The 15483-nt window shown below is 38.5% G+C and overlaps 1 protein-coding gene across 2 annotated transcripts in view; it reads right to left on the reverse strand.

The window, feature by feature from the left end:
• LOC118818853 (adhesion G-protein coupled receptor D2) overlaps positions 1-15483 on the reverse strand; it is a 67717-nt gene that overhangs the window by 21437 nt on the left and 30797 nt on the right. For both annotated transcript variants that reach the window (XM_036586364.1, XM_036586363.1), the window contains exons 22-23: positions 12764-12817; positions 8686-8842 (exon numbers count right to left, since the gene is read on the reverse strand). In XM_036586364.1, the coding sequence (XP_036442257.1) occupies positions 8686-8842; positions 12764-12817 (211 nt within the window). The remainder of the gene's footprint in view (positions 1-8685; positions 8843-12763; positions 12818-15483) is intronic.

A 15483-nucleotide genomic window follows, 5' to 3' on the forward strand; every position in this document is an offset into this window, starting at 1 on the left:
CAGGCACGGCGGCTCGCTGCCCTGACCCCCTCTCATCCTGACTGCTATAACAAGATCTCCCATCTCAGGCGAGAGAGGAGGAGAGAGAGAGAGAGAGAGAGAGAAAGAGAAAGAGAGAAAGAGAGAGAGAGGAAGAGAGGGGCTGAAAAATTTACTGTCACATCTACTTTCCAATGAGCTCCAGTGAGCACTTCTTTCACCTTCAGGTTGCTTTGTGCGTCCAGGGTGAGAGAGAGAACGAGAGAAAGAGAGAGAGAGAGAGAGAGAGAAAGATGGACAGACAGATGGAAATGGAGGGAGGGGTTGGGTCAGTAGAGCCCTAAATGCATCAAACAAACTTTCCTCAGGAATCAATTTCCCAAAGCTTATCACTATATGCACTTTCTCCCCTCTCATGCCTTTGGAAGTCATGTCTATGTTTGTCATCATCAACCAGGTAATACCTAAAAGCCAGTTAAATTTAATAACCAATAAATCTCCATGAGTGCTGAAACTTTACCCCCTCTGCCGATGCCGGCTGCCTACCTCAAAATCTGTCTGCTCGAGAGTGCTGGTAAAATTGATGTGTCAGACCACAACAAATGTGTACTTATTGGCACAGTTCTTTTTTTCTGATGCACTACTTCCGCTTTAATGCAGAAATCCATGCAGTTTTATTGTTGTTACAATAGCATGATGGGGATTTTAAATTCTGCATGTAAAAATGCATAATTTTCTAAAATAGGCTTTTAAATTATCCCACAGTGTAAATGTTGGCCCATTGCGGCAGCTGAGACACAGTGGGTTATAATTGAAAATAAAAAAGCCATTTAAAAGACATTCAATAAGCCAGTGGGAAATTGATCAGGCTATAAAAGCTGTCCTCTCAGGGGTGGGGAGACTGGTGTGTAGACAGCGCTGATTCTGACACAGCACTATGCCTGCAGGCTCTATTGTCTGCTCTGAGCTACCAACAAGGGAACATTCTCCAGTAGAACGCATCTACATATGCATTTATTACAGTTTCGGTCTGGTTATCAAAACAGCATTACAAACTTGGCAGGATCAAGATAATATCCTCTCAACTGCAGGAACAAGAATGGCAAATGATTTGCTAGTTTTTATGTTAGCATTTTGTAAAGCCTCAAAGAGGAGGATTAGAGAAAGAGAGGGGAAAAAGAAGAAGAAGAAGAAAAAAAAAACATATTCCACCTCTGCTTCTTTAACTTTCAATTCTCCTAAGCATCCCTGCTTCACAGCCCCTGGCTATTGCCTTTCTCAATCTGTCCCTGGAGATGCAGGAGTTATGGGCCCTGTCGATTGAAGAGAAAGGGATGTTATTCCCCTGTCACCCTCAGCCGCTCCTCCGGCAGCCCTTCTCTGATCTATGGCCACCATGCTGGAGGAGAAGTGTCTTGATGCACCATTGGTTTCCTGCGCTGTCAACCGCCCCAACCCCCGGACGCCCTCTCTGCAATGGTACCTGCTTAACTCCCCCCCGTTACCCCCTCACCAACCTTTCACAATCCCCCCATACCAGGCTGTGGAGCCCTCCCGAGTTCAGGGGTTTGACATGGTGCGTTAGAGGAGGTCACCCCTAAAGGGACAAGGACCAGTGATTGAAAGACCTTGATTTGGCGTCGAGACTGGGATTAAACGATGACCGACAGGCGTGTACCTGAGGTGGGCTCCTAAAGGAAAATGTGCACAGCTGGCTGCAGCTCTAGCACCATACCTAATGGATATAATGATCAATGAGGATTCTCCAAGAGAAAAAAAACAGAGACCCTATAGTGTCCAGTGGCATAGTCTCTCTAAAAACAAAGGTGTCAAAAAGGGTTCTTTGGAGCGCTGCCAAAAAAGGAATCACCTTTGGTTCCCTAAGAACTTTTTAAAGGATGGTTCTTTGGTTCTTTAAATAACTATTTTTGTAAATGGGCTAAGGGAATTCAATTTATGTATAAGAGTTAAGTTTAACTTTTACCCCACTGATTACTATATACAATATTTTTTTACATATTTCCCTGTACAAAACAATCTGACTTGAAACTCACTTATAATCAGCAATTGTGTAGTTTCTGATTTCCATGAATAAACATTTGAAATACATGACTATAGAACAACAATTTAAATAATCAAGGCTGTTCTCACAAATTTTAAACACCAAAAGTTTCAGGCATGTATGCACTATTCAGCGGCTTCTAGTAAATAATAAAATAAGTATATTTCACATCAATGGGTATTCAGTTGTTTTCAAAGTACAGGAAAATGCATCAAACTACTGTCCATGGTAATCAACTGTACAATACTAAAGGAATTATATTATTGTACAATATAAAGGAATATTCCTTTAAGGTTAAAAACCTCTGCATATTTTTGTAAACTTTCAACAATGGCAGTTTTATCTCAAGGTAATGTTATATAGAAATCGGACCGAACAAGAGTTACACAGTACAGACATAGTTTAGTGCAGTGCCTAAATGCTTTTTATATTTGCCTGAGCAGATTTCACATATAAGGCAGAATTTTAAGGGCAATTTAAAATCAAATATACATACACATGAGTACATGTGAAGTACTTGTGAGTACATACAGTACTCGCCTTTCTGCTAACATCTGTCAACAATTAGGCAGAAGGGTAAAGGCAGAGAGGAGGGCTGAACCCACAGATGAGAAGTCACAGTGGGCATATCTTGAATCTGTCACCCATCGCTTCTGTTAGCCTAAGGCTGGAAGAGAAAATATTGGCTCACACTGATGTCCAACAGTGGCATTAGCCAGAAATTGGTGGGGGGAGGCATGGAATACAGTAACTTTGATGGTGGACATATCAGGTGGCAGTGGCCCACCCTTCAATGGTGGCAAACCTGCTATGGGCAATCTGACTGAATAAATAGACAGATTCATAAATAAATAAATATCTCTAAAGAATGGTAGACTACATAGGGCTGCCATCCATCATAGGTCCCACTACCACAAAAGCTAGAGTCATATGTATAAAGCAGCCAGCTTCCAAAGCAGAAATAAATTAAACTTTCCTTCCAATCTGTTACCACTGACATTGTCGTCCATTGCCCCTCGCACACGTGAGTTATGAACAGATATCTTTTCAAAAGTCTACACAATACAGTTTGTACAGCAGTGGTTACCGAGTCTCAGAGAGCTGCACAGCTTTGTGTTTTCAAAGGCTTGTCACGAAAGGCCTGGAAATAAGCTGAAAAGCTGATTCAGGTGTGTTAGCTCTGAGAACACACCAAGCTGGGTTCTTAGCTAAAGAACACATTTACCGAAAGAAACAATTTCTTCCAAACGGAACTGAGATAAATGTGCATCGTACAGCAACAACATCACAACAAACATGCATTATAAAAAAAATGACATCATGCATGATTAGAAATATACATCATTTATATTAAAGAAATGCATCAAGGAGATATTGGAAAGAAAACATCAAATCAAATGAGTATTAAGGGTCTTGAACTTTTCCCTTTTTTAACCATTCTGTAATGTTTTCATAACACGGGTACATTTTTCCACCCAAGAATTTGAGAAAGACAGCAAGAACGTGGCCAGCATTAGTGTGGACTGGGAGAGGAATGTAAACAATTGCTCAAGTGACAAAGCGCTATGCTTGCTGTTTATTTGAGTATTTACAAGAATAAGTTCCAATCAAGTGCTCTGCTCCTGCACTTCCAACAACACAACCTGATTTGGAACCACATTTTTACCAAACGTCAGAAAGCTGCCATAAAGCCTCAGTGCATACAACTGCCAAGGCCAGGCCCTATCTGGCTATACTTACCGAGGAGAAAAATAAGGATAAAGGTAAATTGCTCAAATAAGGGGGAAGAGGCTCATTTCACTCAGTTCAACAGACTTATATTGCAGACTCTTTGACAAGCTCTAGTTGTTTTTTCTACTTCTGAGCAGAGAGTAGAAGAAAAACAAGCAAAATACAGAAATTTGAATCTGAACACAATTTGCAGAATCTGAAGAATTTCCACTAGATGTTGGAAAATGGTTGCAGGAATTTGTTTCATTCAGCCACAAGAGCACTACTAAGGTCAGGCACTGATGTTGGGCAACAAAGCCTGGCTCTCAGTCATCATTCCAATTTGTACCAATGGTATTGGTGGGTTAAGGTCAGGACTCTGTGTAGGCCAGTCTAGTTCTTCCACACCACACTCAGTATGGACTTCAGAATGCTTTTTATGAACCTCACTGTGTGCATGGAAACTTTCCAAAGCTATTACCACAAAGTTGGAAGAAACACAATTTTCTAGAATGTCACTGTAGCAGTACTTTATTTTTCAGTCATTTTATTTTTCTTCAATTTGTTCTTTCTCTCCTTTTTGCTGTTTTTGCTTTTATTATTATTTTTACGGTTTGATTGTAAAGCACTTTGAGCTGCTTTGTGTATGGAACGTGCTCTATAAATAAAATGTGTTACACTATTATTAGGATTTCCCTGCACTGAATCTAAGCAGCCATTTGTCTCTGGAAGGTCTAGAAGTGTAAAAATTTGATGAACTCACTTGTTGGACAGCTGGCATCCTATGAAGGTTATTGAGCTCTTAGGTGTAACCCATTCTATTGCCAGTGTTTGTCTACGGAGACTGCATAGCGGTATGCTTGATTTTACGTAACTGTTAACAGGGAGTGTGGCTGAAACAGCCAAACAAACTAATTAGAAGGGTCCATATATTTCTGGCCATGTAGCATAGCTCATCCTGCATGAAACGTTTTTCTTCAGAAGTTTAAAGTTTCAGAACCAATGCTTTAAACTGGATTTCTCCACTTGCTGCCATAAGCTACGACTGAAATAACTAATACTGACTTGAACCGAATCATGGTTTGTTATTGCTGGTGATAACTGCAACTTCTAAGGGCTAAACATAAATGGACAGTTTGCATCAAAGTCTCCACACCAACAACTGAAAAACTGATCTTCAGACAACCAATGCAGTCCATCTTAAAGGAAAGGTAAAATTTGTATCACTTGTTAAAGGAATTTTGAGTCTGTTTAAAATGTCAAAAGATTAAGAAGCAAAAAGAGCAGAAAGAGAGTGCTGATAAAGTCTTCGTAGGAACCTGCTTCATGAGCACTGTCACCTTTAACCTTCAATCTCAGTACATGTATGCATACCTGATAATAGAAGGTATATAGTGGAGGAAATGAAATGTCCCTTTTCATTCCTTCTATTTCAATGTTGCACCCAAACTCATTTTTACAGCTCAACAGGCACTTGTCCTTACCCTCTTTATTTGTGATCAGAACAACATACCATACAGTGTGTTGTATTCAGCCAATGCAAAGCGTAGTCTTGGAGGAGCTAAAAGCATGAAGTAGTCAAAAATGCTATCAGATGGTTTGCATTTCTTTCTCACACTCGCACTTGACCTCACCCATAAGAGTAACGATATGGACCACGATACACAGTACAGAGATACCGCAACACACATGGCTGAGTGCTATTTCCTACAGCGTAGGGTCTTTCATTGCTCTTCCCTTTATTGCATCTATAGCTTTTCACGTGCCTCATACAGTACACCAGACCCAAAGCTTGGCTAACTGCTTTGAAAAATTGCTCAGCTTTATAAACAAATATTCAATCATAGCCCATGTTGCATGGGATTATTGCCCCAGTCTCGTCAGCATGATTAGTTGCACCACTCATGTGAGTAGAACAGTTCCTGCTGCATATGCATACAATCTGTTCAAAAAAAAAAAAAAGTTTCCTGTCAATTTGCATTCCCATTACTGTAGCACTAAGAGGAACACGTAGCCACCTCAGAGTAATGAGCTGGATAACACCAGCAGCGGGTGTCTGTACTTTTTCCTCTAGTCTTTGATTTACTGTTCCATGCTTCATCAGCTACTGAGTATATATATACAAAGATGTTAATGGAGAAACAAATGGATATTTCAGTTGAGTTTGAAGAAACATTCCACACAAAACCCAAAAATCAATGTGTGTAAAGTTTGGAGAAATTTAGTCAATGTTCCTTGGGTGCTCTGTGGATCAGCTTTCAATAGTGTCTAGCTGTAACGTGAGTTTTGTGAATAGACGAGCGAGGCTAACAAAATACCATAACATCACAGTTACTGCATAAATATTAATTTTAAACACTGAATAATAAGAGTGCAAATCTCTGAGCTCACAAGGGATCAATTTGATTATGTTTCTTTAGGACAAAGTCTAATGTAAAAATGTAAAAAAAAATACCCCCAAGAAATAGTTTTGAAATTATCTTTTCAGATTTTTACATCTGAAAATAGCACAAGAACTTTATTTTGCTGGAAAAATGAGCAAATACTAAACTGAATATTACTACAACTGATTACAATGAAGTATTCCAAAATTTATACATTTTAATCTCCACTTTCAAATTGATTCATCACAATGCATCAATGCATTTTTACACCCTTACCGAAATGGACATAAAGTCCTATGAAAAAAGCAAGGCAAGGCAAGTTTATTTATATAGCACCTTCCACACTCTGCTGTCATTCAAAGTGCTCTACAAATAATAAAATACAGTAATTTAAAAAGTGGGTAAAGGAGAATTGAAATTAAAAACCTGATTAAAACATGATTAAAACAATAGATTTTAAAAGAGAAGAATCATGAAATTAAAAATCAAATTAAAAATAAAAAAACTAACAGTGTTTTAAACTGACCTGAACGTCTGCTTAAATAAGAACATCTTCAGGCCAGATTTAAAAGGGTCCAGTGTCTGGGCTCTTCTAACACTCTGTCAACTGGTTCCATTTAAGAGCAGCATAGTAGCTAAATGCTGCTTCTCCATGTTTTATCTTCGGGAAGACTAACTGACTAGTTTCTAATGATCTGAGAGTTCTGCCTGGCTCATATTGCTGCAGCAGATCAGATGAATATGCTGGTCCTGCACCATTAAGCCATTTATAGACCAGTAATAGTACCTTTAACTCTATTCTGTTACAGCTGGTAGCCAGTGTAAGGACTTAGGAATGGGGGTGATGTTCCCTTCTTTTACTCCTAGTGAGAACTCCGGCGACTGTATTTTCAATCAGCTGAAACTGTTTGATTGTCATTTTTGGGAGTCCAGTTAGGAGACCATTACAGTGATCAATTCTGCTAGAAATAATGGAATGGATCAGTTTCTCTAGGTCTGCTTTGGGTCAGAACATCTCTGATCTTGTTGATGTTCTTAAGGTGATAAAATGCCGATTTCATAACTGCATTGACGTGACTGCTAAAACTAAGATCAGAGTCCATTAGTACACCAAGGTTGCATATTAGTTCTTTAGATTTTAGGGCTCTTGAATCCTGATAGGCAGCTAGTCTTTGCCTCTCGTTGCTGTTCCCAAATAAAATAATCTCTGTTTTGTCTTTATTCAACTGTAGACAGTTTTGTCCCATCCAGTTAGCGAAGTGCTCAAGGTACTTAGAAAGTAAGTCAAGGGGACCATGGTTGGGAGAGGGCCAAGTGAATCTGAGTATCATCTGCATAGCTTTGGTAAGATATCTGATAATCTTGTATTATATGGCCAAGAGGAAGCATGTATAAATAAGATAAATAAGAGGGTCCCAAGAATTGAACCCTGGGGGGTGCCACACTTGAACACAGTTGGTCAAAGTACATGTTTTGTTGTTAACACATCCTTTACAGGAAACAAACTTAAAAAGGCATTGTTCTGCAAATGTTAGTGCACAATTTCTATTTATTTGCAGAGTTTAACATTTTGGAAAAAAATAAAACTATACAAATATAAGATGTGCCATAATGTTTGCTCAATGTTTTTTTTAGTATGTTAAATGCAGCAGATCAACAGCATTTTTTATTTGAAATGTGCAGAAATGTGTTCTCTGTAGAGGGTGTGTAAACTTTTACATTTTTACTTAGAAAATCAACAAAATGTAATTTGACCAGGGCGCAAAAATGTTTGCACACAACCGTATGTGCTACACTACCTTATTTGTTCAACAGGATACATGTACCAAATATTGCATTGTGATGCTATGACTCTTTAACGTCATAGGTTTCAACTAATTTGCAGGAAGAAATGTTGGATGTGTTCATAATGATGAACAGAGCAGTAGATGATTCCATTCCAATGACTGAAAAATGAGATTTAACCTCAGTTAGTGTGTGAAAAGTTAGTGGATAGGACCTTGTTTATTAATACTTCAATTTATAAAAGTCTCAATTTGGAAAGCTATGTTAAATTCATAAGCTATTAGGAGTGGTATATTTCACAAAAACGAATGGTGTTATTTTTCTCCGTCAAAGCCCCTGCTTTCAAAAGTTCTGTCATTCTCTTCTTTCGAAAAGAAGCTAACTGGCACATAGCCCCTTGCCAATTACTGTGATGCAACCCAATAATGTTGAGGTCAGAAAAGGCGAGTGGAGCCCCGCAGTCTGCTGTGTCTGGAGAATGTTACAGTCTAAAACATAGCTGTCATTCTGAAGTTCACCACCCCTCTACCAGTTGCTAGGCTTTCCCTCAGCTCATAATGCAGCACAGATTTCTACATCAGAATCTCTGCTTTATATACACACATTCTCAACAACATACACATACACACACATACACACACACACACACACACACACACACACACACACACTAAAATTTGCACAAATGCTACACAGTGGTTCTTACTGAAAAAGTACTCCAAATTCTGGCAGTGTAACAAGCTAAAGTAAGAGCCAGGCACTTACTCTCATGGCTGTAGCTCAGGCTGGTGCTGTTGCTGTCTATGGAGAGGCTTCCCGGCTGATTGGCATCGACCCCAAGCCCACCCAGAGTGCTGGGCACAGGGGAGCTGCCTGGCCGAGAGCTGTGGACAGAGCTGGACGGTCTGGAGCTACCACAGTTCTGCAGGAAATAGCAGAGGGACACGGTGTCAGAACTGTATCAAACAAAGCCCTTCTGCTTCAACTGGAAATGGATCCTGCACTGAGTGGATTTAGCATGTATATGAACATACAACTGAAAAAGCACACATGACACTCTCTTTCAGCAGCTTTCTCCAACTGTTGAAAGTGTTTCAACTAGGGATATAAATCTCTGGCCTTGTTTGATTCATTTATGGTTCCTTACAAAATGATTTGAAGCATCATGAAGTCTCAAATTTCAACACATCTTTGCTTGTTTTGGTAGAACTCAGAATTGTTTTTAAAAAAGTCACTGAACACACGTGACTGGAGAAACTACTGACACAGTAGATCTTGTTCATGTATAGATGTTTCTGTTCATCTTTCCACTGTGTGAAGACCACTCAATACTATGGGTCTGAAAGGACACACAGTGCCCTCACTGAGAAAAGGAAAAGTTGCAAATCAAACAAAGAAGCTGCCGGTGTTCTCTGCTGGTGAACAACAGACTGGCCACCCAAAAGCCCAGACCTCAACATCTCCGAATGTGTTTTTTGGAAATTACTTGGATAATGAGAAGCAGCAAATGCAACCAGCTTCTAAGACTGAACTTTGGAGATGTGAAAAAATATCCCTGCAGATTGCTTAAAAAACTGAAAGTGAGTCCCCCAAGAATAATGAAAGCTGTAATAAAGACAAATATCGCTGTTGTCGGAAGAAAATGGACTCTTTTGTCAAGTCATTTTGGGCCATTTCTTTTGGTCCATTGTTCGTGAAATTTACACATAATGTCAAGAGCAACAGGCATTCTCAAATAATGTCAAAAACTGAATATATATATATATATATATATACACACACACAAACACACAATCACCAAATTATACTATGACCAGAAAATGAGCACATACTTGAATATTCGGATCAATGTACCAATGCATTTTACATCTCTTCTGTTAACCATTACCTTATCTCACATAACATTATTAAAAAAAAAAACTAACCCTAACACATTGAACATACAAACAAGAAAAACACTATTAGAAGTAGTCTACAAACAGTCTATCACTTTGTGTTTGAGCATTACTTACACATGACACAGTACTGAAAAGTAAGTCCATGTCTAGCTACAAATCCAGACTGGACATGATGCCTAGGGATGGCGAAATGAGTTGTGGAAGATAAAATAGCCAGCATAAACAACCCGCTAACATGCAGTCTTGTTTGACTGGTTAGCAACTTGATACAATAAACAACTGAAAATATGAAGCCACCAATTAGGATGATGCATGTCTACCAGCTGCCATTTATTATTAGCATTAGTTAGGAAGTTTAGTCAAACTACTCCTTTAAGTATGGGCACATTAATAATAAATATCAAATATGCATCAAATCTGAGACATCACTCAACTACATTTTACCACAAAACATCATACACGCTTTGGCCTAAGTGGTCTTGGTCATATGTAATTTATTATCTCTTTAATCATCTCTCACCAAGAAACATCATCAATGTTCAGCCAAGATTTCAGAAATCATGGATGTTTACTCTTTTCACACTGTTCGAAATGCACACATATGCAGCATACAGTCCACCTCTTTTCCATCTTATATCTTGTCAAAACTTGAATTAGGATCAAAAAACTAATCTGCTTCCAATTTATATCTATATTTCAGGGCTGTCATGGACCCAGACCCAGCAAGTATTGAAGGGGGGTCGTTTTTTATTTGGCCAGTACAACTGACAGCTTTATTCCTCCAAGCAATCTGCCACAGTGTGTACAAGTGTGAGGTCATTCAGGTCAGCAGACAGTTGGCATCAAACATTCTAGTAACACCAGCTCGGGCCTACATAAAATTGATATTAGGCATGAAAAAAATTTATAATACAAGAGGTCAATAGGTCAGTAGCCTTTAAACTAAAACAGTATTACTTGGCACAGACATTTAACTTATTGTTATCTGATAATATTAGTACATAATCTTTGAAAATTGTTCTCATGGAGAAAGCAAGCAGTAGCATCTGATTGCAACTTAACATGAGTTGTCTTGTCCACTTTAAAGCCATAAAATCTGAGCAGAATAATGACTTCTACTAGATGGTTGGATTTTTTTCATCAAAATTCTGACCATAGCCATACTTATTTTTAATTAATGAAGTACAACAGTCATCGGTCTCTTCAGAGACTCCCCAAAAATGGTACGCTGGAGAGAACTGATGGGACTTTTAATTTATTAAGCAGTGTTGGAACATTCTGTGCACACTGCTCTAGTCCAATAAAGAGCAGTACATGTTTTCATCCTGCTCTACAGCATGTCCAGCGCCAAACCACTCAGGTAGATACAGTATATCTCCCCCAGATTTATGAAGCAAAACAGCATTAGCTAAAAAGCCATCCACTGCGTACAGCTGTCGGCTCCCATCGTGTGGACTTAGAAAATTGGAAAATTGCCCTGAGAGTGCGAAAGGGTCCCACCGCTAATACGGTCCGTGACGATATATATCAGCCACTACCTGCCGCTTGCGTTTGGGGCTGCGGTCGTTTTTTACTAGTCTCAGACTTAACGGTGTCGGGCCTGTCAGGGGGGTCAAAGGGAAGAGGGAGGGGGGCCATAGTCTAAAATCAATCTACCTTTAGAAATTGTCTCATTCGGCTCTCAATGACCAAGTGGCACGGCAGGGCTGAGAGGGACATACTACATACTGCCGTAGGCTATAAACCATGACAAGCCTGGAGGAGAGTTAATATGATCATTCATAAGGGGACAAGTTGCAGTGGCGGAGTGGAGCTCAAGGGGAGCGCACTGAGGGCGTGTGTTTGTGTGTATGTGTGAGAACGAGAGGCATAGAGGGGAGGAAGGGTGAGGGGGGCAGGGGCTATTAACTACTTTTAAACCGCTTTGCAGAAGCTAAGTGATCTCCACGAGGAGCGGCCCTACGTATAAATACTGGGCTGACAGTTTAATGTCAAGGGACAAGCTTGTGCAGGATTAGAAACTTGTAACCCTGGGCTGCTGGGTGACATTCTTGGGATTGAGGTGGCCAGAGTGGAAAGGTGTACTTATAATAAATAAATAAAATAAAAAATAAATAAATAAAAAATAAATAAATAAATTCCTGAGCCCAGTCAAAAAATTTAATACACATAAACCAACAAAGCAATAATCAGAGTTCAATAAAACACTTACTCTAAAGACCTTGTCTAACAAGTCAATAAGTACACGAATATAGAGTCAACAGCAAAAAAGTAGGATCCAACCAATATACAGGTTGGCTGACATTATTGGCCAGTACTGCAGACTCAAAAATGCATTGGTATACCTGCGATAAAGCACAGGTATTTACTGGTTTCTTCTATATTATATCTAACAGATACTGCTAACGTGAGCAAAACTATTCCCTTTGTAAATGTTGTTAAGCTGACTGTCAGCCCCTACTTGCCTGTATTATAGGGACACAAGCTTGACTGGTAAATTTCAACACAAAACACCATTTTTACACAGCAAAAAACTTTTCAAATGCATCTAAACTTAACCTTTAACATGACAAACACTAGAAATATTCTATGAAGAGAACTGATGACAAATAAAAAAATAAGAGCTAATTAACGGAAACCAATAAAAAAGTAGTATTTATTTAAAGTAGTATTTATATCATTTAAGATTCTGTGAGTTTCTACCGTTCATTGAGAAACATGACATTTAAGAACTAACAATCATACTTAACAATTTATATTTAATGCCTGACAACCATAACAGTCACTAAAGCACTGGTTAACTAAAATTGTAAATTTTTAATCAAACTGAATTATATCAGCTGACACTAGTAGTTTTTTAGTCTGTGAAAATTAGTATTAGTGTGGCTCACAAAATTTGCCATACTGGTCAAACCCTGAAAAGAACTGTATACAGAATAACTTACAGAAAAATTCTGAGCTTTCCGCCTCTCTTTGATCCTGTTGACTGTATTGCGTATCTGTAAGAGAAAAACACAGCTGTAATCTCAAAACTCAACTAACTCAAAAGACATCACTGTATCTGCACAGCACAAAATTCAGTCCAAAGAAGAAATACAGACACCAAGCAGCAGGCACTGTATACTAGTCATTTAGGAGTAGAGAATGAGAGTGGACTGAAACATTCCAGTTTGTCACAGGTAATGGGTCCTGAAAGTGACATGCAGAGCTGCTAAAGTAAGGAGAGCACTTTAACCCATCATCTGTCACATGACACCATGGCCCACAGAAATAAAGCACTGGAGGAAAGGACCATTCTTGCAGAACAGATTGCATTTGTACAGTGTGAGAAAGCGAGAGGATGTATGGAAGTGCACACGTAATGACACTGCGCCTGGGGATGCCTGACTATAACGATACTACATCAGAATTGCCAGATAACTGCTCTGAATCTCTATATATCGGTTCAACATTTCGATTAAATGCCTGCTGCAGGAGACAGCACCGGAATTCATGCCTGTGAATGTAACATCTTTGTTTTTTACATTCAAAGTATTAATTTGAGTTGAATAAAACCAGTTAAACTGCTTATCACTTGTAACCTAACTTCTTTAGGTTACAATGTCAAACAATTTTTCCATTGTAGCCAAGGAAATATTAATTAGCATTCCAGAAAACCCATATTTCATATTCTTAAGAGCAACATAGACAGGACTGCATAATGGAACCAAAAGGAAGATTATACACATTTGCATAGTCACATAAATAAAAATAAATGCTTTAACTATAAATGTTGTTGAAATAAAAGTAATCTAAATATGTTGTGCTGTCATAGCAAAATCTCATATGTCTAAAATTATAACCTTATAGAAAAGGAAAAATTTTAACTAAAATAATGGCAGTCTATTCCTAGTAATTGTGAACCATTTCTATTGGTTCATTCACTATGAAATGTTCCCACAATGTAAAAACAAAGCATAAATAAATAAATAAATAAATAAATACATAAATAAACAAATAAGCAAATAAATAAGTAAATAAATAAATAAATACCCCAAATAAAGATTTTAATATCATGCAGATTATATAAATTCTAGACTTATAACTACATACATTTGCAACCATGAAAGTCATTGCCTGCTATCTAAAGCCACAATGATTTTTCCTGCTACAAGATTTTATCACAATGAGGCTGTCACCACCCACAACAAATACACAGCATTTTCCCCGAGTCAGCCCACTGCCTGCTACAATCCAAGGCTCAGCCCCTCACGCTGGTGAATATGCATTATGTCTTATGACTTCATTAGACCCTGGCATCGTCATAAATTATGCCGCTGCACAGATATACACACAGGGGCATGTTTTGCATAGACACCATTGCCTGTGTCGACAGGGCTAATGAAGAGAACAAAGCATCTTTGACAACCCCCAGTCAACGGTAATATGTCAGATTTGGATTCTCTCTCTCTCTTTTTCTCTCTCTCTCTCTCTCTCTCTCTCTCTCTCTCTCTCTCTCTCTCTCTCTCTCTGTCTTTCTCCAGTGAGTCATGATTTGAAATGCCCAAAGTGCACTGTAGCCTTAATGAATGGAACTGGGAAATCAAATCAATTTATTTCAGGAGAAAATCACGGAAAGCAATGTAGAAAAAGCATATTTCTAGCAATCGGGCCGTCGAGGACACAGCTTCAACCTACTATACTTAGGAGCTGTTTGCTTGCCTTTCTCTCAAGGTTTTACAGTGATGCAATTGAAGCTTTCTATGTAAAAATATATTAGATGCGATTTCCATATGAAAGTGATGCAAATGGTAACACCTGCTTACATCCTTGGAATAAGGACGAAAGAAAGCAAGGTCATCAAAGAGGGAAATAATAAGGTGACCAACAGGGGAAATCTCACTTAGATCAATAATGAGCCCTTTTGTCTTACGATTAGAGTAAATGCTTCATCCGGGTTTAATATGCATAGTTGAATTGCACAAGGAAATTCTAATCATTTAAAAGGAATGGAAATTACATTGCTTTTGATGAATAAGTAAACTTCACAACCTACATTTTTAAAATAAAAATCAACTCACCAAACATCTACTTGTAAGCAAGTGAAACAAAGTTCAGTCCACAGGTAATTCTATCATATTCTGTTATGTCTAAATGTAGTGTCATGTGTGGGATAATAAAGAATGAACAGCACATACGCATTAAGGGAATACATGCTGGTCATACTAAACTGATTTAAGTGCAATAGTACCACAAATGCTGCTCACTGGACATTTAAGTCACATGTAACATTTAAATCCAAATAAACCACCTCTTAAGGAAGCCAGCACATGCTGTAATCAGTCAACTTGAACTTGATCTTGGTCAATTATAAACATGATGAGCTCACTTGCTCACTTCTATTGAGCAAGAATCTTCCAACGGAGCATCTTCAGCCAGTTTTTTTTTTCGTTTGGTGGAAAATCAAGTGTACATATGACTGAAACAGATTTTATGGTTCTTGAAGATGTGGAGAGGTTTTCTTGAATGAAAGCAGACCGAACAGAACTTTTCCCTTTGGCCTCTTTCTTCCGCTCTCTAATTACTTGATTTTTTCATAGACTAAAACTTTGACCGTTCTCCTCAGATTTGTGTAATTTTTCTATTAAAGGAGAATTTCCTTTGCTGTGTCAGGGAGGAGAAACTT

Source organism: Colossoma macropomum, unplaced genomic scaffold (assembly GCF_904425465.1).
Source record: "Colossoma macropomum unplaced genomic scaffold, Colossoma_macropomum, whole genome shotgun sequence".
Classification (NCBI taxonomy): domain Eukaryota; kingdom Metazoa; phylum Chordata; class Actinopteri; order Characiformes; family Serrasalmidae; genus Colossoma; species Colossoma macropomum.